The sequence below is a fragment of the Falco cherrug genome, chromosome 3, assembly GCF_023634085.1.
Source record: "Falco cherrug isolate bFalChe1 chromosome 3, bFalChe1.pri, whole genome shotgun sequence".
Lineage (NCBI taxonomy): Eukaryota > Metazoa > Chordata > Aves > Falconiformes > Falconidae > Falco > Falco cherrug.
This window is the reverse complement of record NC_073699.1, coordinates 43131133-43155342: the sequence shown is the minus strand read 5'-3', so window position 1 is coordinate 43155342 and position 24210 is coordinate 43131133. Positions and strand designations below refer to the sequence as shown.

The window sequence follows — 24210 nt, the reverse complement described above, 5'->3', positions numbered from 1 at the left end:
AGATTGGTTTACCAAGTTCGGCTTCTCAGTTCAGTTTCTATGACACATCTTTAAACTTAAGTGTGTTGTATGGTGGGGTTTTTTTGGTGCATGATTGAATAAGTTCCAAGACTCATGGTTCTGACTTTTTAATTTCTGCACTGTTAAGTTACTTGTTAAAAATTTGTTTCGCCGTGAAAGCTATAGCTGTAGTTGCCTCCAGGTTGTTGGACTAACGCATATAGAAAAGGAAATATCTACGTGATCACAAATGGAGTATGAATACTGCTAAACATTATGATCTGATTTTGCAGACCGTATTTATCTAATTTCTACAGAATAGGACTTAAAAATAGTGTTGTTTCCTCAAAGCTATGCATCTTCCTCCCCGTTCCCCCTCATACTAACGGGAATATAAACATATTTGGATACTTGCATCAGCTTCAGGTACGAGTTACAGAGTGCATACTTGCCAGTATAAGAAAAATTATGCAGCTGTGTATTTCAGTAACTATTTCTTTAAGAATTTGCACATAAAACCAGAATTTCTGGTATACAAAATAACCTGTTAGTTGTGAAGTAAAATAATAAAGATATGTACATAGACCATTTGCATCTCACTGTATTGGTGAAAAACGCCTGTTTGAGTACTCTTATTTGCATGAGTAGAAGAAAAGGAGCACAAAAGACTGCAGTAAAATCACATCTGTTAATTTCTGAAATTCCTGAATCAGATGGAAACACTATCATTTCACTAGAACTGTTAGGCAGCTTTTAAAAGCAGCAGAGAATAGGTCTTAAAAGAAGTTAAGGACAGTGCAGAAGAGGAAAGAGGATAAATGAGAGTCTCTCCAATTCCTTCACCTCTTGGCCCAGTCCTGTCTTTGGAAGGTTTTGTTCATGATCTTGCAAAAGTATTTCTCTAATGTGTTAACAGAGCAGTGGACTTTCTAGATTCTGTTTTAATCTAAGCAGTACTATTTAGCAAAAATGATTTTAAATCTGTTTGCATTCAGTGAGTACTGTATATTTCATTTATTTGTGACATCTGTGTCAGTGCACTTCTATGTTAATGACAAAGATAGTATTTGTTTTCCACCTTCTTGTATTAGAACTTCCAATGGGGGGGCGGGGGGGGGGCGGGGAAAGTTTCCTCCTGAGTATTTAGTTGACAAGGCTTATGTTATAAATCAGTTTTACAGAAAGCTTTGGTCATACCAGTATTTGGCCTAGATGAAGTCAGTTACTGTTGGAAAGAAATTTCTATCAGTTGGACAAGGCAAGACTTTTTGTGCAGTTTTTTCTATGAATAGGCCCAATTTAGCCCCCATGAAAATCCTTAAAAGAAATTCTTCCTGACTTTATGCTGTAGTGTTCCCTGACCTTGCTTACCTCATGTGTTAGGACCTCCATTCGTGCTGTGGCTCAAATGAGGTACATTCCTCTTACGGTGGTGTTACTCACAGTTCTGATCAGTTGCTAACCTCCAAGGCCTACTTTTGCAAGAAGTTACTATGAAAAAGTTAGCATTCAAAAAATTACCGTGGGTAGCTGTGTCTAGTCACAATAATAGGAAAACTGGTGGGTTTTTTTTCTAGCCATCTAATGCCCAATGAGAATGTTCAGTAATTGATTTTTTTGGTTTGCTTTCTGGTAAACTCTACTCATTTCTCAAATGAGGCACAAACAGCTTCAGGAATTCACTGACATAATGTGAAGAAGGAAAACAGAAAAGCAGATGCTTCGTTCTTGTTCTGCCATTTGCTAGCCTGTGTAGGTGTTTGGCCAGAGAATCTAATAACGTAACTACAGCAGCAAAAGATATTAACATTTGGATAATTGCTCTAAAGGACAAAGAAGTGGAATTGAATATTCCCTGGAAACATACTCAAGTGCAATAATACTCTCTTAAACTCTTCACATGGAGGAAATCCTCTGTGCAGAACCACCTAATCGGTAATAAAATAAGTCATTCAAGGCACAATCCATAAACCATTCTTTCTCCATAGAAAAGGAATGCATTGCTTGCTTGTGAAATGAACTTCTTGTAGTCTTTCCATTGGTACAGCAGCAGAAGGCAAATGGGAGCAACAGCAAAGGAAAAAGTAATGGGAACAGAGGGTGGGAACTAGTGGGAATGAAACCACTGGTTGGCAGTGAGACTACAACTGAGCCTTCTATTGATGAGAACTCTTGAGACAAGTTCAGCTTCTCTTATTCCTCACACATTTAAATAATAATGCTCTAATGATGTGAAACAGATGAGACCACTTTGTTGTGTATGGTCCCACTTACAAACACAGATGTTGGCCTTACTGGGGATGTACTCAAGCAGGACAGCAAAATTAAAAATGAGTAGTACCTTTGCTCAGCTACTTCTAAATTTCTTGTGGTAACATCTTGTTAGTTTGAGTATAGAAAATTTTTAAGGCATGTAGTGTCTTTTGGGTGACATCTGATACTGATGTGTGCATTAAAAAGAATTAATTTGCAAATTATTTATCTGAATGAATAAAAAGATCCATTTTTTCTGGTACCTAAAGGGAGCCTACAAGAAAGCTGGAGAGGGACTTCTTACAAGGGCATGTAGCAATAGGACAAGGGCTAGTGGCTTTAAACTGAAAGAGCGTAGGTTTGGATTAGATATTAGGAATAAATTCTTTACGGTGAGGGTGGTGAGACACTGGAACATGTTGCCCAGAGAAGCTGTGGATGCCCCATCCCTGGAAGTGTTCAAGGCCAGATTGGATGTGGCTTTGAGCAACCTGGTCTGGTGGAAGGTTTTCCTGCCCATGGCAAGGAGATTGGAATTAGATGAACTTTAAGGTCCCTTCCAACCCAAACCATTCTATGATACATTAATAAATTTTTACTGGATTTCAGGAAGGATAACTTTTATCCATAATATAAAGTCATAAAGTCACGAAGCTGAATCCTTGATTTTATTGCAAAATTCATTTGTAACTGTGGAACTGTGACCAGCTTTTTCACAGTATCAGAAGTGATACAATAAATCCAGGTGCAAAATTGTCCTCTTTGACACTGATTTGAGCATCATAAGAACTTCTGTCTTTCATGGTTCTTGCTTTGGGGCTTTTGCAAATACTACCTCAACTATGAAATAGTAATGATAAGATTATCATTTTTATGAGAATGCATGAAAGACATTTGAAGATTGATTATAGAATTTCATGCTTATGTGGAATGGAAAGAATGTCCCTCTATCTTCTGTAATATGCTTAACCCTAGCTATTTTAATCTAATTAATAATATAAGGGAACTTTTATTATGTGGCCAGCTAAAGTGGAGTTTTTCTACAATTTCTGAGGCAACACCCCCTACCCCAGCAGTATGTAGGATGTCCTTTATCAGAAAAAAAAAAGTCAGTTTAAAAAAACCCAAGCAATTCTTAGTTTATTAGATTTCTGAAACTGCTGTGAAATCTTCAGCAACTGGCCCACAATTATTCTTAATTATGCTGGATTTCTTTTTCACAGTCAGATTACACTTATTTTTATAGTTAACCAGTTCTGTTTCTCTGACACTGATAAGGAAAAGAAATTTATGCTCAAATTCAGTTTGCAAGTTGAGCTGGTGCTAGTAGTTGCCAGCAATATAAATTTAACTTCATCAAATTGTTTGCTAAAGAGAAACATGCAGTACAGCTAAGTGAAAGTAATTAGGTCAGCAAAGGTTTTAAAGATCTTTATTACTATGTGTTTGATAGCTCAGCAGTTGTCTTCTAATTCAGAAGAGGACCAGAAAGAACTTGTGTGTCTCACCTGTACAGGGGCTGATGTTAAGTGAGCCCCTTCTGTATTCTTCTGCCTCCTCCCACTTTTCCCTCATCTTCCTCCTTTGGTACTCCTTGCTGTTCAAATAGGCTCTTTCCGTTCTGAATCAGTCCTTTTGCTTTTACAGATACCAGAGACCATTTTGCTTCAGCAGCACAGGGCACAATGGTGTTTGAATCCGTATCTACTACAAATGCTGATAGCAATACCGAAAACTCACAAATGCAATGTATTTACTTGGACTGCTTGGTTGATTTAAGTATTCTCTTGCAGATTGTGAGCAATGTAATTGTAAAAGCACGAGGGTAAACTTTTAATTGTCATTTGTGAAGCATTACTGCTTGAAGAATTACTTAGTTACAATACAGTCTGTCCTTTGAATATAATTTTTATATTTGGGAAAGGTCTCTTTCCTGCAGAGTGAGATTCAGTATGGTAGTTATTACTACATTGCATGGAAATAAATCTTATCGTTGTTACTGCGACCAAAAGATTGGTTGCAATGCAGACTCGTTGGAAGCTGGGACAGACCTGACAGACAGGTTAGCTAAATGGCCATAACTCAGCCAGTCCTTGGACTAAGTAAGATAAAACGTTTAATGGGATATGAGAACAGTTTTAATCCTCAGAGAAATTGGGTTTTGGATTAGCTTCCTGCAAAAATTAACCCATCTTTTTAAAATGGACTTCGATGAGTGTAGGAATGACAACTTCTCTAATGTTGGTCCAAGTTAGCAGAGGTTTGGACTTGATGGCCCAGAATGGGACTTTCCATCTACAGTAGTAAGAAAGCTTGCTTTTCCAGTCTTCCCTTCTCTGCGAGTATTTGACATTTTATTAGATTAGTCTTTTTTCTTTCTCTTTCTCCCCCCCCCCCCCCCCCCCCCCCCCGCCCCGGTGTCTGTGAACTCTCTTTCTGGGGAAAAAAATGGGGTCCTTCCTATGACATTCTATTAAAATGCAATTTTCTACAGGTGCTCCTGGTTAGCTTCTTAATCAAAAAAGTCCAAGCACATCTGCTCTGTAGTGTTTTTTTCCTGGATATGTCTGTGCATATGAGGGATGTATCTCAAAGGCAGAGAGGATATTTAGGGCACAGATCATTCAGTGGGGTGCAGGGCTGTGGATCTACCAAATATGCTTCCAGCTTCTGGGTCTCTGCAGTATGCTTTGCTGCACATTGTTGAGTGCAAAAGCAAACTATGGTGCCTAAAACTGGATATCAGTATACCTGTTTGGATTCCAAAACTGTCTATGCAACAATTTTTAGCTGATGAAAAATTAGAGAAATCACTGGCTTTTAGATTCATAAGCATTTCCAATGCCTTTTCAGCATCTATGCTTGCATATAGGCATCTAAAAAGCTTCAACATTTGGTTCCTGATGTTATGGTTGCTTGGATTTGGAATATTCAGAGTGAAATATGCAAAATAATAGATGAAGGTGAGATTAGGAGAGCTCTACTTTCCCATAACTTCTTCTATCCCCAGCGTGGCACTTTCTTGTGACACCCCTGACTGTATGATGACCCAGTTCTGCACTCCAAAGATAGGATCATGCTGTGGGAAAGACAGCTGAGGTTTTCTGTCCATCCCCACCACTGGTGTGGGTGTTAATTACCACTGTATAGTAATTAACTTGCCTGTGCATCAATAGACAAAGAAGGTCTGGAAAAAGTGTTCCTTCCAGCCTGCCATTCTGTGTGATTTGAAACTATTCTTTGAAGTCAGCTGTGTCCAAGGCTATTGCCAGCTTCTTTTGTAGCCTGTTGTACAGCCATAATAAAAGAAAAATTAAAGCAAGTATTAAAGGGAAAAGGCTATTTTTTTGGTGGGATTTTTCCGCTATGTTGCTGCTTTCTTGGATATAATTTTAGGAGGTAAATGCAAGTCTGTTATGCTAAGGAAGCAATTATAATCAGTGAATCTAATGACAAATGATTTAGCTAACTACCCTCATTACATTGAACATCTGATTATGTGGAATGTAATATTTGTCATTTTAAAGTGTTTCATTTACAATGTAACTTCAAACAGTTTCTGTGTCTGAAGCCTCCTGTATTTATTTTATGGCATAAGTAGCCCTCCACAGAATGATAGCAAACTTAATTCTTCATTCAGGGATGTTATAATCCATGAGGTTTTCATGTTGTTGGGTTTTCTTGTTTCTTTTAATTTTTAAAAAGACAAGAAAAGGAAACTATTTCTGCCCCTAGAATTTATGCAAGCATGGAACAAAATCTGTCTGAGGAATAGAACCTCTTTTTTATTTATACACACACGTATACATGCACAGCAGCCTTTCAGGCTGCAGGCTTCTTGGCAGGCTGATGTTTTCTGTATCCTGTATAATTTAGTCAAGGCAGAAAATACATGTGATGGCATCATGGCTTCAGGCTGAACTAAAATTCTCTAGTAGTTGCTTTGGTATAAGTGAGATACAATGACACAAAGGACAGATCCACTTAGAGATAGTTAATTACTATGAAAGAAATAGCTTGTCTGTCTCTGGAACAAACTGATGGGTCCTCAAGGCAATACCTGTGTTATCACAAAGACCGGATCATATATCAATTCTTGTAATAAATGCATTAAAAGCTACCTTCAAACTGGCAGATTCCTTCCCCCATTGTTTCCAGTGCCAAGCTTTTCCAAACCAAATTGCTCATGTGGTTAAGAAGCTTATGTTGTCTGTCCTTATGCCGCTGTTGTCCTGTGATTTTAGTCTTACTCTCCTTTCCCTCGTGTCTGTCCACTTCAGTGAGCAACATGTTAATGAGCAACATGAACAGTTTTTGTCATTGCCGTCAGATTCAGAAAAGAGTAACCTGAGGAGAGTTACAGGCTGTGGAGAGTGATTCTGTGAAAATATTTTTTTTTGGTGCAGTGGAACATTTGTAAAGCAGTGAAAAACTGTTTTCCTATTTTCAATACTAGGTATTTGATACATTGTTTTGTGTTTAAAAAAAGCAACAGTAAAACTGGACTGCAGTGCTACATACACAAATTTATCATGTAGGTTTTATTACTATAAAAATTGGAAATCTAGTGACTTTTATATTTTTAAGATGCGGTTCCAAATGAACTAGATACTCATGGCTGAACTCTCTCTAAATGCAAAATCTGTATGAAGGAGAGATTGAAAATTAAGTATTTACTCTGAAGGACATAACAAGGAAATAATAGCTAAATTTGTCTCCTGATGAACATAATGGGAAGCATTTTAGGTAGAACAGAAATTAAGATTCATTGCATCTAACTGAAGCAAGGCCAGAGAGATAATAGAGAGATCCTGGATAAAGTAAATTAAATTTGTCTATCTGGTCTAAAAGATACTGCCAGGTGTTCTGAATTTAGTTTTGGGGTATTTTTTTTCTTCTCTTCCAGTGCTATGCTCTTTCTGTGAGTGTAAATTCATTCTTTCTTGAAGCTTTTGACAGAGCACAATCAGTATTCATTATAGTAGTGTTCCGAAATTGAAATTTGTGTGTCTTGATAGATTATATATGCTGAGTCTTTGCTCAGCGAGGTGGACATCTTGTTCATTCTGCTTGCTTTATCCTTTGCAAACACAGAGAACACGTATCCACAGTGATCAGAGGTGGAGCCTTTTCTTTCGCTTCTGGTCACTGATAGGAATCCAGCCCAAGCCTGCAGCTTGTACAGCTTGTAGCTGTAGTAGAAACTCTGACCACACAGTGATTTTTTGGCATGTTGTATTTTTTTAACAGTGTATTCCATGTCTGGAATATCAGGAGCCAAAAAGGAGACATCTACTGTCTGAAAGGCAAATGTGGAAGCAATTAGTACTAATGCATTCAGTGTGGATTTGGCTGTTTGGATAGCGATGGGAGAAGCTGGAAGGTGGCTGTAACTGATCTGTGGCCCAAGAACTTCCCTTTCACATCACAAGTGGGATTGTTTCAAGTGATCTTGGAAGTAGTTAGAAATGCTGGAGACTAGATTCCTGGAAAATAGGAGTTAAAATATAGCATGTAAAAAGTGGGCAGTACATAGAGCAAACGGTATTTTTTTCCATGTTTTGTCATCCATGACTTTCTGTCTTCGTATTTCTGTGCTCCCATTTCAATGATTCCTTGCTTGTCTGTTTATAAAGGCTTGAGAGTAGGACTGTGATGTGCCTGCTGGGCTGCTCCTTTGCAACCATCCTTCTCTGTTTGCACCTCAGATACTTGTACTCACCCTAACACCAAGTCCTCAAAACGCCCTCTTCACAAACTGGAGAGAATTTAAATTGCTGGGAGACCAGTAGTTTAGCCAGGTGCTGCAAGCTTGCAAGGAAATGAGGAGCACTATGAAGAATCATCCCCTCTGTCTAAGAGTCCAGTTTCTTAGGAATTTGGTTTTCAAGGGTTGAAAGTCTGTGTCCCAACCATGCTCCTAGTCTACTCCGGTAAAGCAAACACTTGCCAAGAAGGCTGTTAAGTTTCATTTCTTGAAATTTTCTTAGCACCCCTATACTTGTAGGTATTTTTGTGCATAACTAAATTGAATTATTTTCCTCTTTTCTCTGTGTATTTTGCTTGTTTCACCTTACAGTCACATCCTCCTCCCAATAGACTGCACTGTTTCCCATGGTTCTGTTTGCTTAGACTGACAAAAGCTGGTTTGTCTCTTTGTGCCTGGAGTAAGCCAGGAATCATAGAATCGTTTAGGTTGGAAAAGACCCTGAAGATCATCAAGTCCAGCTGTTAACCCAGCACTGCCAAGTCCACCACTGAACCATGTCCCTAAACACCACATCTGCACATCTTCTAAATACCTCCAGGGATGGTGACTCAACCACATCCCTGGGCAGCCTGTTCCAGTGCTTGACAACCCTTTTGGTGAAGAATTTTTCCCAATATCCAATCTAAAACTCCCCTGGTACAACTTGAGGCCATTCCTATTACTTATTACTTAGGAGAAGACACTGACACCCACCTTGCTGCAACCACCTTTCAGGCAGTGGTAGAGAGCAAGAAGGTCTCCCCTGAGCCCCCTTTTCTCCAGGCCAAACACCCCCAGTTCCCCCAGCCGCTCCTCATAAGCCTTGTGCTCCAGCCCCTCCACCAGCTTCGCTGCCCGTCTCTGGACACGCTCCAGTACCTCAATGCCTCTTCTGCAGTGAGGGCCCAAACCTGAACACAGTATTTGAGATGTGGCCTCACCAGTGCCAAAGGAAGGGTTTACTGAGTTGCTTACATGTGAAATATGAATTACCTGTGGTAAGTTCAGAGCTACATGGTGTTAAAATTTTCTGTTCTGCACTTCAGTTTGCATAGTAGTTGTGAAAGGTCAGAATATTGCTATGTCTGCCCTTTGAGAATTTGAAATTGTGATAATGTCATGAAGGTTTTCTTTTGCTATAATTAAACCTTTTTCTAACTAGTAATGACCCTGTATGTGGGATTGTACCACTGACATAGATGTTAGGGCACATTATTTAAAATCACTAGGTCTTAGTATGGGCTGAGAGGGTAATTGTACTTGGTAATTTATCATTTATTGAGACTTACCATTTAGTAGAAGGAACATGTAAAACACTTTTAGATTTGTTTGCTGTGACGGCAAATAGTTTTCTGCAATGGATACTTTGTACTACAGAAACAATTGAATATATATATATATAAATATATATTTCTAAATGTCTGTTTATACATATATATCATATGCATACTATCCACATGCTCACCTATATAGTTAACCAGATGGCAGAATGCAGAACTGTTATTAAAGCAGTACAGAAGTATATGTGCATATATATACAAATGTTCAGAGATATTCTTTATCTATGCCATAAATACATGCTTTGTAGTTTGTAGTTTGAGCTGAGGAAAAGAATTAGGGACAGTAATTCTAACACTTCCTGACTCTGAACCTCTGTACTGATGTATCTTTTGCCATGTTGCTGACCATGCTTATCTACAGGATCTTGAATGTCTTGTGACATGGGCTTGAAAATCAAGTAGAATTAAAATATATTTCCATCTTTCTATTGAAGACAGTATGAATTTATTGAAATATATGCCACAGTGATAAAAATATAAAAGACTAAATTCTTCTCTACTATAACATCAGAGCAAAACCTTTCTAGAGCAGGACCCACAACTTGCTTTTATTTAATGCCATAACCCAGTTACCTGCACTGCCCCCTCTTTCCCACTCCGATAATTTCTTCACTATCCTTGTGTTTTGAAGAGGAGATGGTCAACATCTAGGATAACCCTGTGGGCTTCCTGGAACAACCAATGGAGAGTAAGACTAGAAACCTGGCTTTCCTTGAATTATTTGCATGTACAAAGTTACTCAGGAATGTGTGTCTCTGCAGTTTTGCAGCCTCTGTAGAGTTCAATTTTCAGTATTTCAAATGTCCAGGATTTTATGTGACCAGGTCAGTTTTAGAGGGTACCCTGTAAAATGCTTCACTAAGAAAACATCAATATTTCTGCATCTCCTTTGTACTCAAATTCTGGGAAAACATCTTGGGAAAGCATTCATCTTATGACAGATTTTTCTTTTTGAACCCTGAGATGTTTGTTACCTCATGCCAGTGTAAGTTTTCCCTGAGATACTTGTTCCTTTATTTGACATTGTTACATAGGCTATGTCTTACAAAAGTGGAACACAGCAATAATCCCCCATAGTTTTAATGCCTATTGGATTTTCTACCTTTTTTTAAAGAAAGGCTTTTCTGCTACAGCTTAGGGAAATTGTAAGGCTTATAGAAGCAAAACTAGCATCACATTTGCAGACAAAGAACTATGATTTCATTCTTGTTCATTTCAAATGGATTAGAAAATATTGTCCAAATTGGGCCCCATGCCAGGATTGCCATTAACTTTTCCCATAAAAAATGATTAAGGACCTTAACAAGCATTTAGTAATTAAGTGAAGTGCTTTGGAAATTTATATGCTGTCCACAGTTTGTCATGTTCTGTAAAATACTGAAGACATTTTTTATGAAAAGCAATAAAAATAAAGCACTTGAGAAACATCTGGGAGTGTTATCTGATTGGGGGGAATAGTTTCATTTGTAATAGGGTACCGTGATATTTAAAATTAATGTTGTGCATAGTTGATTTTTGTTTGTTTTTTAGGTTAATGAATAATTGACTGAATTAATGGAGTAATTCCTATAATTGTATATCCCATTCTAGTGTCCGTGTTGCTTCATTTTGTACTCCGAGTTGATTATTTTCCATGTACTCCATTAATGTGTGTACTGTTCTATATTTGGTTTCTGGTTTCATTTAATGCAGCTGAATTTGCTGAATAACAGTCCAAAGAGAATGGGAGTGCTGAACAGATTCTGAATGAATCAGATTTTCCTGTGGCATGGCAGGAAAAAACAGTATAGGCTTTCAGTCTGATAATGTTCGGTGGATGGCAGAGTGATGCTTTGTTTTTTAGCTTTCCTAGCAAAGAAAAAGGTTGGTCTGTTGCTGCTGAGGTAGCTTTTATGTTCTGTGGCCACTCAAAGTGATTTATGAGTAATTTTCTCTGCAAACCTCTTTTCCTTCCAATACTCCCCAGCTTCCTTTGACACAGAGTACATTCGGGATCATGCAACAGGCTTAATGGAATAACAGAACTAGATTAGCTTTGTTGTGCTTTCAGAGGGGATTAATTCAAACCTTAAATTTGGGAGAAGATGCTTTTCAAAACTGCAAAAGTAGGACAAACAAAATAGACTAGAATTAAAGGTGGCTGGATTTTTTTATCAGCTCAGTTATTCCAGATTATTGAAGAATAAAAGGTTATTCAAATCTGCAGGCTGCACCTCTACCCTGCAAGTATGTAACAATTTGAATAATTTCTCTGAGGAATAAAACCATAAAACGGTGGGGAGAGTGATTTTTAACCATGCATGTTATATGAATCAGTGTTTTAATGACTGGAGAATCCAGGTGATCCTGTCATTTGAGAGTTAGGATGCAAAGATGCATTCTTTTCAGTGTTTATTTTCATATTTTATTGCAAGTGAAATTTGGTTACCACATAGTTCCAGCCTGGGTCATGGGTCAGCTGTGACCTTTAGTCAGGTCTGTTCCTTGTGCACAGGCAGTGAAGCTGCATCATAGTGATACCCTGAGGTTTCCACTGGAGAATCTGTTTGGTTTTATTTTTTCCTACGCATTCCATAGTTCAGTGTGGTTTTTCTTGGTGTGTTTTATTTTAACCTTGGACAGTATTGCTGCAGTGGTAGCTGTTGCCTGGTTCTCACTGGATGCCTCATCCAGGCAGAGAAGCCTACAAGGTGTTTCTATTTTCAGCTGCCCCAGCAGGTTTCAGGAGCTTTTCTACCAGCAGGATGAGTTTTGTGATCAGAGAATCACAGGATGGTTTGGGTTGGAATGGGCCTTTAAAGATCATCTGGTCCAACCCCCCTGTCATGGGCAGGAATAGTATTTTTTTTTTTTTAAGCAGTGCTGCAGAGGCAGAGAAACTGTGATCTTATCCTGGAGATATGCAGGATATTTCCTCTGCCTATGAGACATTTTAATGATCGTTTATCTTTGGTGAGCAATTTGCTTGTAAAGTAGAAAGAAAAAAAATACTCCTCTAGTATTCCTGAGTTGAAGGACACAGAAGAGCTCTGTGCTTCCTGTGCTAAAGTTCTTCCTTTCTGGTGTTAAGTAACAAGTCTTCCTGTTTTAGGAGAGAAGGATAGTATGGAAGCCCTCTGTACAAAATATCAGTCTCCTTTATGCCACACAGAAATTAGCCAGCCTTTGTCTTTTAAAACAGTGCATGTTGCATTTACCCATTTTATAGAAACCTTTTCTGGTACTATTCACTGATAAATGAAAGATTATAGAAGGAACTGGAAGAAAGTGGGTTGATGAGCTTTAGTACATAATAGATAAATCTGATACAGTAAATATGCTTTCTCTATCGTGTTTCTGTTCTGCAAGTAAATAAGTAAATAACGGTTTTCTTTGATTTTTCCTTTCATGCACTAATTTATTTTCAGTGTGCAGAAATCATAGAGAAAGGCAGTTTGTTTTTTATTTGCATGTGCATGCATGAGTGGATGTTGCAAATGCCGTTTTGCTTCTATATGCATATTTGCTCCTTGTAGGGTTTTGGGGGTTTTGTTTATACTGTGAGCTTGTATACATTTACTCTCAGTACTGTGTAACGTATTTGGGATTCTGGTTTTATATTTTTTCAGTTATATACATCTAAAATAAAAAAGCTTGTGGTGCATGAGGCTCAGGCAGTGTTCATATGCCAAGTTTCCCATAGTCACTATTAAAATCTAGACAGTTGTTACCAATCTTTTAATGGATCGCTTTGGTGAAAATCACTTTCATATCCATTTTTTCTGCTAACTAGACATTACAATTTTGCACTGTACTGTCAAAGGCCAGAGGGAAAGTTTTTGTCTCCAGAACAAAAAATGTTCCTTATTACTTTAAAAGCAAGAGTGAGAGTGCCTATTTACCCATGTACTATTCCTTGATCCTCTCAGCACTAAATTAAAAAAAAAAAAAAAAAAGAAAAAGGATGGTGTCTAAGAATAGTCACTTACATACATTTTGTTCAGGAGTTTAAACAATTAACACGTTTTTGCCTTTTTATGTTTGTTCTTTCAGGGCATTCTACCTGGACAAGTCAAACTTGCCTCCAAATTCAACATCTAAAGCGGCTTATATAGAAAAGGTAAATAAAAATGTTAAGTGCCTGATTAAACTTTGCATGTTACACACTGTTTTTTTAATCCTTTCCTGAGGCTTTCTTAATCCCATCGAAAAATTGAATTATTTAAAGCTGGGGCAGGAGGTAGGTGTGGGGGTGGGGGGCGGTGTGGGGCATGGGAAAGAGGAGCTCTTGCAGCATTTTGTCCACCTGTGTTTTAGGGGTATGTGATGCCATGTGCTTCTGTATCAAAAGGTGTGGCTGGAGGGTGTCTATAATATATTTTTCACTGTGCTTTCAGAGCAATGCAGATGCTCCAGGAGTATATGGGGGTGGAAGGGTAGGGTGAGGGAGAGCAGGTGCAGTCAGAAATTCTTTGTTCTGAAAACTGGAAGTGTGGTTCCAAATTAAATACTCCTTCAGCATCCTGCTCAGAAGGCTCTCTTCTGAACCTCCTTATTTAGGCTTTCTTCAAATGCCTTCATCTGTCTTTTAAATCTCTGTGACTGAGAGATCCTAGGGGCTATGAAAATTCATTTAATGCTCTCTCCTATTGTTGGAGAGTTAATGCCCATATTGCAGCCCAGTAGGGGAAAAAAAGAATTTCCTGGGGTCTTCCCTACACTGACTTCAAGAGTGATTGAGCTACTGCAGCTTGAGAAATACACCAATCATCGGCTGAGCCCTATGACAGACTAAAATTTTATGTTGGTATCAGGCAGCATGGGTGTTAACAGACTGATAGTTCTCGTTTCTTGGTTCCATGCTGGACTGCACGGGAGGGGAGTAGGACATGTGTCTATGCCTCTCCTTCCCTGGTGAGTCAGCAACTTTCTAAGGAGTCACAGGTACAGCAGGAGACATTTAGCTGTATGTGGAGTGCTTGTTACCCCTAAACACACACACTCGCACTCACACTCTAACTCTCACACTCACTCTCACACTCACTCACTCAAATTGATTTACTTGACCTCTGTGCTTTCCAGTGAAGTAACCTTCATATGGGAGGAAGTGAGACGGCGCTTTCCCTAACTAGTTAAAACTGTCTTTAGGGAATGAATCTGTCTTCCAAAAGATTTATTCTTTGAATATTAGGAGGGGTTGTTGGAATCTTTGAGTATTGCTGAAATAAAGAGAATAGGAATTTGGAATTACGAGGTCTGAAAAACTGCTTGTGAATGTCTCCTTTACACAAAGCACCACGAGGTGATGTTTTTCATTGCTAGACCACTCGAAGGTTCTTTCGCTGAGAGCAGCCTTCCACTTGAAACTGCCTTCTTTACTACTAAGTGCATCATTTATTTTCTGTACAGTAATGCTGAGGTTATTTTAAATCCTGCTACAAAGTTAACTGTTCTTGTTTTGTAATATGTTTTTGTCACTCCTGTTCATTTTTAATTTTCCATGTTATTAGTCAAGATTAGGAACTAGACATTTGCATAAATAAAGGACAGTGTTGTTTTAATTATAAGCTGATTTTCTCAGTGAGTCGGTCAACTAGTCTTGGCATCCCTCCTGTATATGTGTACAGTTGTAGGTTGCCTCTTCATGGCCTCCCTTTGCCAATACCATTAATGGAAATGGCACTGTTGGGTATGTTCAGTCTATTGAAGTGAAGAACACTTCTGTAGGCAAGACTGGGAATGAAACAGTGATGGTAAAAATTGAAAAATTTGAAAACGTTGTCATAGGTCGTGGAGCAGAAGACTGTGTGCTCTGTATTTATGTTATGGAATTTGGCTTTGGCTTTCTGTGCCAGCCCTGCTGTTGCATCTGCATCTGTGATGACCTGCTCTAGAAGAGCATTTCATGTGCTTTCAATAGCAAATATTTAAATATCTCTCTCCCTTCCTGTCTTGCAGCTGATGAGGCCTCTCAATTGCTTGGATGAACTTTACCGACTCATAGGGTCCTTTATCCGATCCAAGCGCACTGCTGCCTGTGCTTACACTGCATGCAGTGCTTCTGGAGTTGGATTGCTTTCAGTGTCATCTGAACTCTGTAGCAGGCTTGGAGCTTGTCACATAATTATGTGCAACAGCGGAGTTCACCGGTATGACAATTTCTTTTCCTCCTTTTGTTTCCAATAGCTATTTAGTCATTGCAGGTTGGAGAATGCTGCTTTTTATTTATAGAGAGGTCTTACACTAAATATCTAATATCTTAGACTAAATAGCTAACATACCTGAAAGATTTGTGGTGAAATTCTAGAACTGTATTTGCAGTGACTGATAGTACGATTTTGTTTTGTGCAGTTATAATGGATTGTTCCTCATTCAAGTCAGTAAAAGGCAGAAATCTTAATTGCTAAAGCAGAAAAAGGAAGGTTTCCTAGGTGAATAACACCTACTATATTAAACTCTTAATACAGGCAAGAAATGCTGAAATATTTACTTTGTATGCTAGGGGGAATTGTAGTGGAGCCCATTTCAAGGAAAAAAGTGAAACAGAAGAGAGGCATTTTTGCCAGTGTACCTTATAATAACTAGAAGCTCAGCCTGTATAACAGTTAGTGTGAGTAATACAATGTCAAAAAATTAACTGAGCTGTAATTGATGGATCTTTGTCATAAACGCTAAGAGATTTTAATAGCAAAATATATATATGATGATACACCAATAGAGCTCTCTAGTACTTCATTATATTCATCAAAGGCAGCAATATGTTTATGTTCCAGCTGAGCAGATTACAACTTTTTTGTACATTATACCAAAAAAGCACAGACCACAGTTGGAGGGGGAGAAAGACCCCAATAAACAAAAAAACAAATGTAACCAAGAATCTGATGCTGAGTATCTGCTCTTTTTATAAGAATTCCAAACTGTAGATTACAGGTTAAAAATACGCTCCTTAGTTTCTGATCCATACAAATCCTTGTTTTAGCAGACTTGGTAACCATTACATTGTTTTAGAACGAGCATTGCTTTCTCCTAATTTTAAGTAATGTCCTTTATTTAAAAGAGCTTTGAGGAAGGGGGGAGGGGGGAAAAAGGCAACATAGCTGCAATGCAGATTACCAAGCATGAAAAACAGGAAAAGCTCCATGTATAGCCAACACAATTAAGTTGTATAAAAACAGTGCTTGCCATTTCTTTTAGCAGAGATTACAACAGACTATTTGTATTACTCTCCATCAGTGATACAAGTGTATGCAACGTGCTCTATACTGTACTTGATTTTAGGCAATAACAGAAAAAAGGCTGTATTATTTAACACTAGTCACTGTATCAGATGAAGATGAAAATACTATATACTATGGACTGCCATGAAGCTGTCATTTCAGAAGACCATGAAGCTATACAGCTTGTCTCTGGCTCTTTATTTGGGTTTCAGTTTCATGTCTTATGTGATCAGAAAAGACATTGGGCTTAATATTGCCTTTTTTAAATGAAGCTGAGAAAGACTACCTCTGGGTTTTGTCATGGTCCCATGGATTACGTTCTGAACTTGCCAGCGTATTTGTGCTAAAAATTCTTCTAGTTTAAGAATAAAGTCAGAGCAACTTCAGTAGCCCCAATAAACTATTACTCCACAGTGTGTGGAGTCACAAATTATTCAGAATAATTTGATGACTGAATAAGAAGTGGTATGCTTGATTCTGAACGTGAGCTGTTCTTAGAGGAAAATAAATTATTCATCAGATTTCTGCTCAAAACTGGGGCTAATTCAAAGATGTAAGCAATTAAATGTCTACTTAAGTATATTTTAAACCCACAAAATATTAGAAAACCAATATATTGGCTTTTGAGATTATATTATGAGCAACAGGAATGGGACTTAAATGTGTTATGTGTGGGTTTCCATCTAGATGTTAAAGGATTCAAGATCAGCTATTTGTATAAAGGTGCAAAACACCTCTCTAAAGCATGACTACTTCTGCTTTACAGCAAGTCCATTTGTACTTTTGTTCTCTTTTGCATTAATACTGCCCTTGTGCTCATCTGTTCAGAGAAAGAAGCAACTCTTGGCATTATCCAGAGGCATTTTAAGATAGGCCCTCCAAGAAAAAGGGATGTGTTACTTGTGATTTTATAGGTAGTCAAAGAGATTCTGCCCTGAGTTCCAAAGAAAACTCATGTATTTAGAGACTAGAAGGGATTCTTGTGTGGGCTTTTTGTTTGTTTGTTTGTTTTTAATGGTAAATGTTGAGGAAGTTTTTTTAGCAGTTTCTGGAAGTTATTGTTGTGGATACAAACTGGGAGGATGAAGAAGTTTTTCCCTAGAATCTGAACTCATATAAAGTCACTTTGTGTGCTGTTTTCTCTTTCTGGCCTCCCTAGGCCACACCTCTACAGTCCAGCACTAAGCAGGCCCTGCTTTTTGGCATTCTGAATTGCCTTTGCCTGGATGGAAAGCTTATTTTGTCTTCAGCTAGTAGGCTTGCTGGGTGAATTTTGTTCCCAACTTTCTACTGCTAAATTCTGCTGCGATTTTGTGAACTACTCCCCTTGCTGCCCTGCAGAGTGGTCTTGCAGCACCATGAGATCCTGTGAGGGAGACAGAAGAGAGGAGTAAGATGCTGGATTTGATAGAGTCCCATAGACATAGATGATTTTGCCTGTTGCCTGCAATCTTGAAGGCTAAATTCTTCTGTTGGAATATTATTTAATCAAGGCAGATAATCTTGCAAAATAGTACTCTTTAAGTTGTAAGTTCTTCTTTAGAATTCAAGCTACCAATTTTAAGTAAGAGAGGATATTTATGCCTGGTTGTATTTAGCAGTGTATCTGGCCCTCTGTGTTCTTAGAAACTAAATGGTGTGAATGCTTGATTGTGATCAGTTGCAGAAATTCACATTTTGCTGGCCCAGACCAAGGACTCAAAGACTGTTGTTTAACATTATGCTAGGGATATTAGAGTTGAAAACTGGTATTATCTACAGGTGCTACTAAGGCAAGCAGATGGGGGAAAGATGTGAATTGTCTGTGCAAGTTCAACTTTGAAAGTAGATTTTTCCATTTACTAGTTTTGCCGGCTTAAAAATAAAGAATAATCAACTCAGAGCAAGGTTCGTCTATGCTTTATTTTTTAAAACCCTCATTTTAGCCTAATTTCTATTATTGGTCTCTAATGAGAGAGAATGTCTGTGGAAAAGTACAGGGTGCTTTGCTGATGAGCATCTTTTGTTCATCAGGAGTGGGAACTGAGAAAACCTTTAATCTGTCAGAATTTAGATATATTTAATAGACTTTAAACAAAATATATATGAACCTTCTCTTGCTCAATTTATCTGTCTCTTACTGAACTGACTGGAGAGCCCTTTCTGTGTTTTCTCAGTTTAGGTGTCGTGGATTGACAGGGGTGGGGGTGTGTGTGTCTCTGCCACCCCTCCTTCTAACCAGAAGCAAATCCCAGATAGCTTGGGAGGGAGGCGCTGGGTGGCAGTCGAATGCAGAATAGGCCAAGAACTATGAAACAGCAGCTTTGTCTGCTTTGACAGTGATTGCTGATCTCTGGATCAGCAGTGTCTTGGTTTCTGACTTCTTTGTGATCCATATTAAATTGCTTTTTACACTGCACTACGCTAAAACAGCTTGACAGAGTTCGTTTTTTCATCCCCATATCCAAGATAATGCTGGGGATTTTGAATTGCTGGTGATTGCTTTGCTTTGATTTTTATTATGACAATATGTTTACCAGTTTGTGTTAGAGCCTTCAATCCTATATCTATTTCAGACAGTAGTTCTTCTTAAATATGTTTCGATCACCAGAAGAAGAAAAACGGGGTAAAATAAGTCCCTTTAACCTCAGTGCCCTAAGTGACATTGAATACTGCAAACTCCCCTTGGATTATTGTAAGCAAACATGCTTTGCCTGATCAACACCAGGAACCGCTCTAAATTAGTCCAAGAAATCAATAGTTTGCCTTTCTTTTTCCTTTTATATCATCCATAATTACATTTCTGCCTGCCAGTCAGCTGTCATCCTGTAAACAATGCTCTGTTTCCTTTACTTCTATTAGTTCTGTTTGAAGCTGCAATCTCTCTGTACAAATGTAGGTGATGAAAGGCACTTTTAAATTTTATTGAATCATGATGCTAGCTCCTGCTTGAGGGAGAAGAGTGAGACTGCACTGCACAGACATGTCCTAGCCTTTTTCAGTGCCAAAATGAAATTAGGTGCAGCAGCTGCAGAAGTCTATTCAGGGACCACAGGCCTTACAGGCTCAAAGTAATCACTTAAAGCATCCAAATGAAACAAATCCCAAGTTTATTTAAAATTTTGCATTTCCTGTAGGATAAGAGAAAAGAAATCTTTCATAATTTTGATGAACCCCAGAAAAATCACGGTCTTATTTTCTTTTCTGAATTTTAATTCAGAAAGTCTCTCCTTAGTATTACCATCCTTCAAGCAGTGGGGTTCTGGCTGGCAGACGCTCGGCGGAATGATGAGGCAGGTTTTGCCAAGGGTTGATTATGCTGTCTCCTGTAACTGGCACAGCTCCTGCAATCCAGCTAAACCTGCTCCATCTTCCACATAGCAAAGCAGAGTAACACCATAAGCTGTCCATCATGGCCAGCTGCCTTTCTGTGAATCAAATGAAACAATGTGGAAAATAGGTATTCCGAACATTCATATTATTTATATATATATATATACACACACACATATATATTTTAGACATTCTATCATAAGAGTTTTTCCTTTTAGGTTATTTCAGAAATTTTTCTGTAAGAATTTAGTTCTGAGCTCAATGGCTGCATGCGACAAAAAAGACGTCTCCTTGAAGTTTTGCAGCTGTATTTAGGCTGGCTGTTAGCTCCACAGTAAGAAGGCTTTCTGGGATTGATTGGACTACTTTCAAGAGGCTAGTCAGCACAGTCTGAAAAACTAATCCTTGCACCTCTCCAGCTGTCTGCACTAAACTGTGCTTGTAGTCCGGCTACCTTCCCGTTTAGTTGATACCCTTCTGGTTTTTAAATGGCGTTTTGTTATGTCTGTCTACAATTAATGTCTTTTTGTGATACCTTACCTACTGAGGCATAAACAAACTTCTTGTAAAATAATTCAGGATAGTAGAGTATTTTATTCTGTGCTGGTTACTATTTGAAAACTGTTACATAATTTTTAAAGAAGTGAGAATTTCTCTTAAGACAAAATAAGACATTTAGCACAAATCACTTGTTTCTACAGTGATCATCATTTTATTTTGATCTATATTTGCCTTTCGGGTAATCTGGTACATTTTTGCTTTGTTATCTTTAATAGTTATCTCTAAAAATTATCTCTAATAATGTCTTAGATTTTGAGTTACTATTTCCTTTAAAATGCAATCTGAAAATGCAGAGAGGTGCATAAAATGCACTGGAACAGATAAGATGGATCTAAGTTGTTACTAGTATGGATTTCAATGTGTTCTTTTTTCTGTTTGGATTCCTTTTAACGTTACGGACATTTAGCAGTAGGATCGACACACAACTCCATCACCGTACTCTATAGAATTATCCTCTCATGCTTCAATTCCTGCAGTATTGCCTTATTTGCCGTCCACATCTTTGGAAGAATCTGATTCTTCCTTACAAAAACTGCTGTGTTGCAACAAAAATAGAATAGAGATCCTCTCTAACAATCTAAATAAAACCTTATCCAAATCTTTAATTTTTAAAGTGGAAGTGGGTTAAGTGAATAACCTGAACTATTGCAAGACGGGAAGTAAACTGCAATTTTCCAGCAGATTTACTTGCCTGCTTACATGGGAAGAAGCCTTTAATGTGACTTTCTGCACAGAACGAAAGATAATGGCTGAAGCTGCGTTTTAACTTGAGGTTATATTTATTTTGTTTGTTTTTGCAAGTGCCACTGAGAATAAGCAAACAAAAGGCATAGGATACTTTGAATCTTTTGGAAATGCTGATCTTTCGTAAAAAAAATATAAATAATGTAATGATGGAAGTGCCTTCTTGCAATGTGTCCAGCTGGTTAGAGGTGGCAAGATCTTACAGAAAGAATGTTTGTGAAAAAATTGAAAAGATGCTCTGTGCAGTTTTTTTAACACTGATGTATGGTGAGAAGTAGTGCCTTCTCCCCTCCCCCCTTATTCTTTGAAAAACTCCTTTTTAATAAAGGTGGGATAATCACATTTTATTTCTGGAAATATATTGGATGATAGGAATCTTCCAAAAAAACCAAACCAAACCAAAACAGAAAAATTATTACCTACTGCATGTTTCATGCTTAAGTATTAGAAGAATTACTAATATTGAATCTAATAAACCCGATTAAAACTATATTTGTAACCTACAAAAGAAGTCATTGACCAAGGTTAGGTCTGAAATGTGGCTAATATATACTTACCTCCCAAGCATGATTCTCTAGCTTGCTAAGTTCATGCCATCTACTTCAGCAACTCAAAAATTTGTTGGTAGCCTGTGTTTGAAAGTACCTGGTAGAACTGTGTTTGATTATCTTGTTGTGGGATTGTAGATATGTGCCTGATAAGGAAGTTGGGATATATTTATTTTGAGGTTTGTGCAACTATGGAATCACAGTAGTGCCTCTTGTAAAGGAGACCTGTGCATGCTGATGTTTCATGGATAAAAGGCAGAAGTTCCATTTAATATCTTCCACAGATAAGTTACTTTTGGAAACATTGTTTATGGTTACTGAAACATCATAATGCAATAAATGTATTTCACATGCAAAGTAATAGCTTTCTGTATCTGGGCAAAAATAACACAAATTTTGGACTAACCTTCAATGGATGGGTTCAATCCAAGGCTGATTTTAAAGTAGTGGTCTTTCCACACTGGGAACATCTCAGCTTCACAAAGGTTCATAAAGGAACTCAACCTAAGTCTGGAACTCCAGTGGAATTTTAGTGTAGTTGTAAAATTCCACTGTAAATATTGTAGTTTAATGTACAAACTTCTTGCTCGTTTTCTGTCTAATACATGTTGCCTGGCCCAACTTCCCTCTCAAGAGATGAAATTCTGTTCACAAAGTTTCAGTAAATGGGCACAGATAATGCAAACTTCAATTTTACTTGTGTGGAAACATATTCCCACAATGAAAGGAGCTTAGAAATTGTGGGAGGGTCTTGAGTGTTAGGCCTGCCTATACTTTTTATGCTTATTTCTTATAGTTCTGAACAACATTTTCCCTCCTTTTTAGGCTTATCATGGCCTATTTTCTTCTTTGGGTTACTCATGCAATTAAGAACCAATGGAATTACCCAGCCATCACTAGTAATTATAGAGAAATACTCTAAAAATGTTTACCTCAAAGTAACCTACTTTAGTATAAGTTTTTAATTGCTGCATACACTGACATAAATAATAGCTGCTCTATAAGCATTAATATAAATGACAGTAGAAACAAATTAATACCTAATAGTGTAATTGGTTTAAAAGGTGGTCAAATGTAGGTACGATTAGCTTATGATGTATGGAAAGAAAAGTAATTAAAATAATAACAATAGCATTAAATTACATGTTGAATAGAAGCTTTAGATTTTAATTAGACTAAGCATACATGCATCCTTTTCATACTTTTTTCCTATTCACATAGCCAGAACATAATTCATTTTGACGTCTCTGACTGTGGTAACTACTAAACCAATTTGTTTCACCTCATCTTTTCTATTCAGGGCATTTTTCTAAGGAATGTTTTGATGCATCTTTGGAGGTAGGATGGCTGGAATCTTAATTGAAACGAGCATGAATTGAATGATTAAGATTCTTTTTGCTCTGGTAACATAGATACACAGTTTTCTGAGTGTCAGCTCGGTAGGTAGTGTACATGAACTCAAATTATTTTTCCTTTCAGGTGACGTTAAACAAGCTGTCACCAAATAATCCATTAGAAAATTTCAATCTGTTTTCGTCTTTTACAACTCCATTTTTCAGTGTAGGTGTATGTCTATCCAGGTGATTTGCAGCCCTTTAGTAAAAGGCACATCCAGTCAGAAACTAATGGACTAGTGGTGGTAGAAAATTATTTTAACCTCTTTTGTTCAGGATGATCTGATCCAGAAGCTGTTTGAAAGTTTGTATTTAAACTTAACGTCAATGCTGTCATGACTGATGGGAGACTGGAGATAGCAGGCAGTAGCTGGAAGCAGCTGCACCCCTTTCTGTTCTTGGAAACCAAGTGGGTAAAATGAGGAATTCTCAGCCCAGTTGGGCTGGGAAAGCCAAATGTCTATGCTGCCTTGCTGCTGTAATCTGTCAAGGCAGGGAATTTGTGATTCTAACTGACATAAATTCTGAGATAATGAATTTGGGTCTTTTGTTTTTCTGGCATAAAAGAAAGGATGAGAGGAAAAGAGAGGGAGTGAAAACAGATTTTGATTTGCTTACACTGTAAAATATATGAATTTGGGATTTATGCTTCCCATAACAGAATGTTAGGAGAGCACTGCATTTCTCCATTTTCCTTGTTTGGTTTGTCTGGGCTGATTGTATCCAAATGACCAGATACTTTCAATGGTCAGAATTGCTTCCAGATTGCTTTGTAAACTTTAGTACCATCTGCTTATCAGCACTCAAAATGAGGAGGAAAGGTGGATTATTACATATTGCACGTATTTGCTGACTATCCTTGATATTAAGCCTTTCTCGGACCACCAGAACAGTCTTACCATATGAGGAATTCCTGCACAAGTTGTGTTGGTTTAAACTTGGATTTCCTTGATCCCTTTGTACTTGGCAGCCCTGTTGAGTTACAACTTTTCCATGTTACCATCTGATGTTTTGTGTGTGCATTTGTTTCTTTCACTGCTGGTTCCCATGGCAGTTTGTGATAACAGATACGTAGTAATTCATAAACTATATTGAAGAGCTGGGAGAAAGCAC

The 24210-nt window shown here is 37.8% G+C and overlaps 1 protein-coding gene across 2 annotated transcripts in view; it reads left to right on the top strand.

Annotated features, from left to right (window-relative positions):
• PREX2 (phosphatidylinositol-3,4,5-trisphosphate dependent Rac exchange factor 2) overlaps window positions 1-24210 on the top strand; it is a 180909-nt gene that overhangs the window by 138976 nt on the left and 17723 nt on the right. For both annotated transcript variants that reach the window (XM_055705100.1, XM_055705099.1), the window contains 2 exons: window positions 13375-13441; window positions 15280-15470. In XM_055705100.1, coding sequence (XP_055561075.1) covers window positions 13375-13441; window positions 15280-15470 — 258 coding nt within the window. The remainder of the gene's footprint in view (window positions 1-13374; window positions 13442-15279; window positions 15471-24210) is intronic.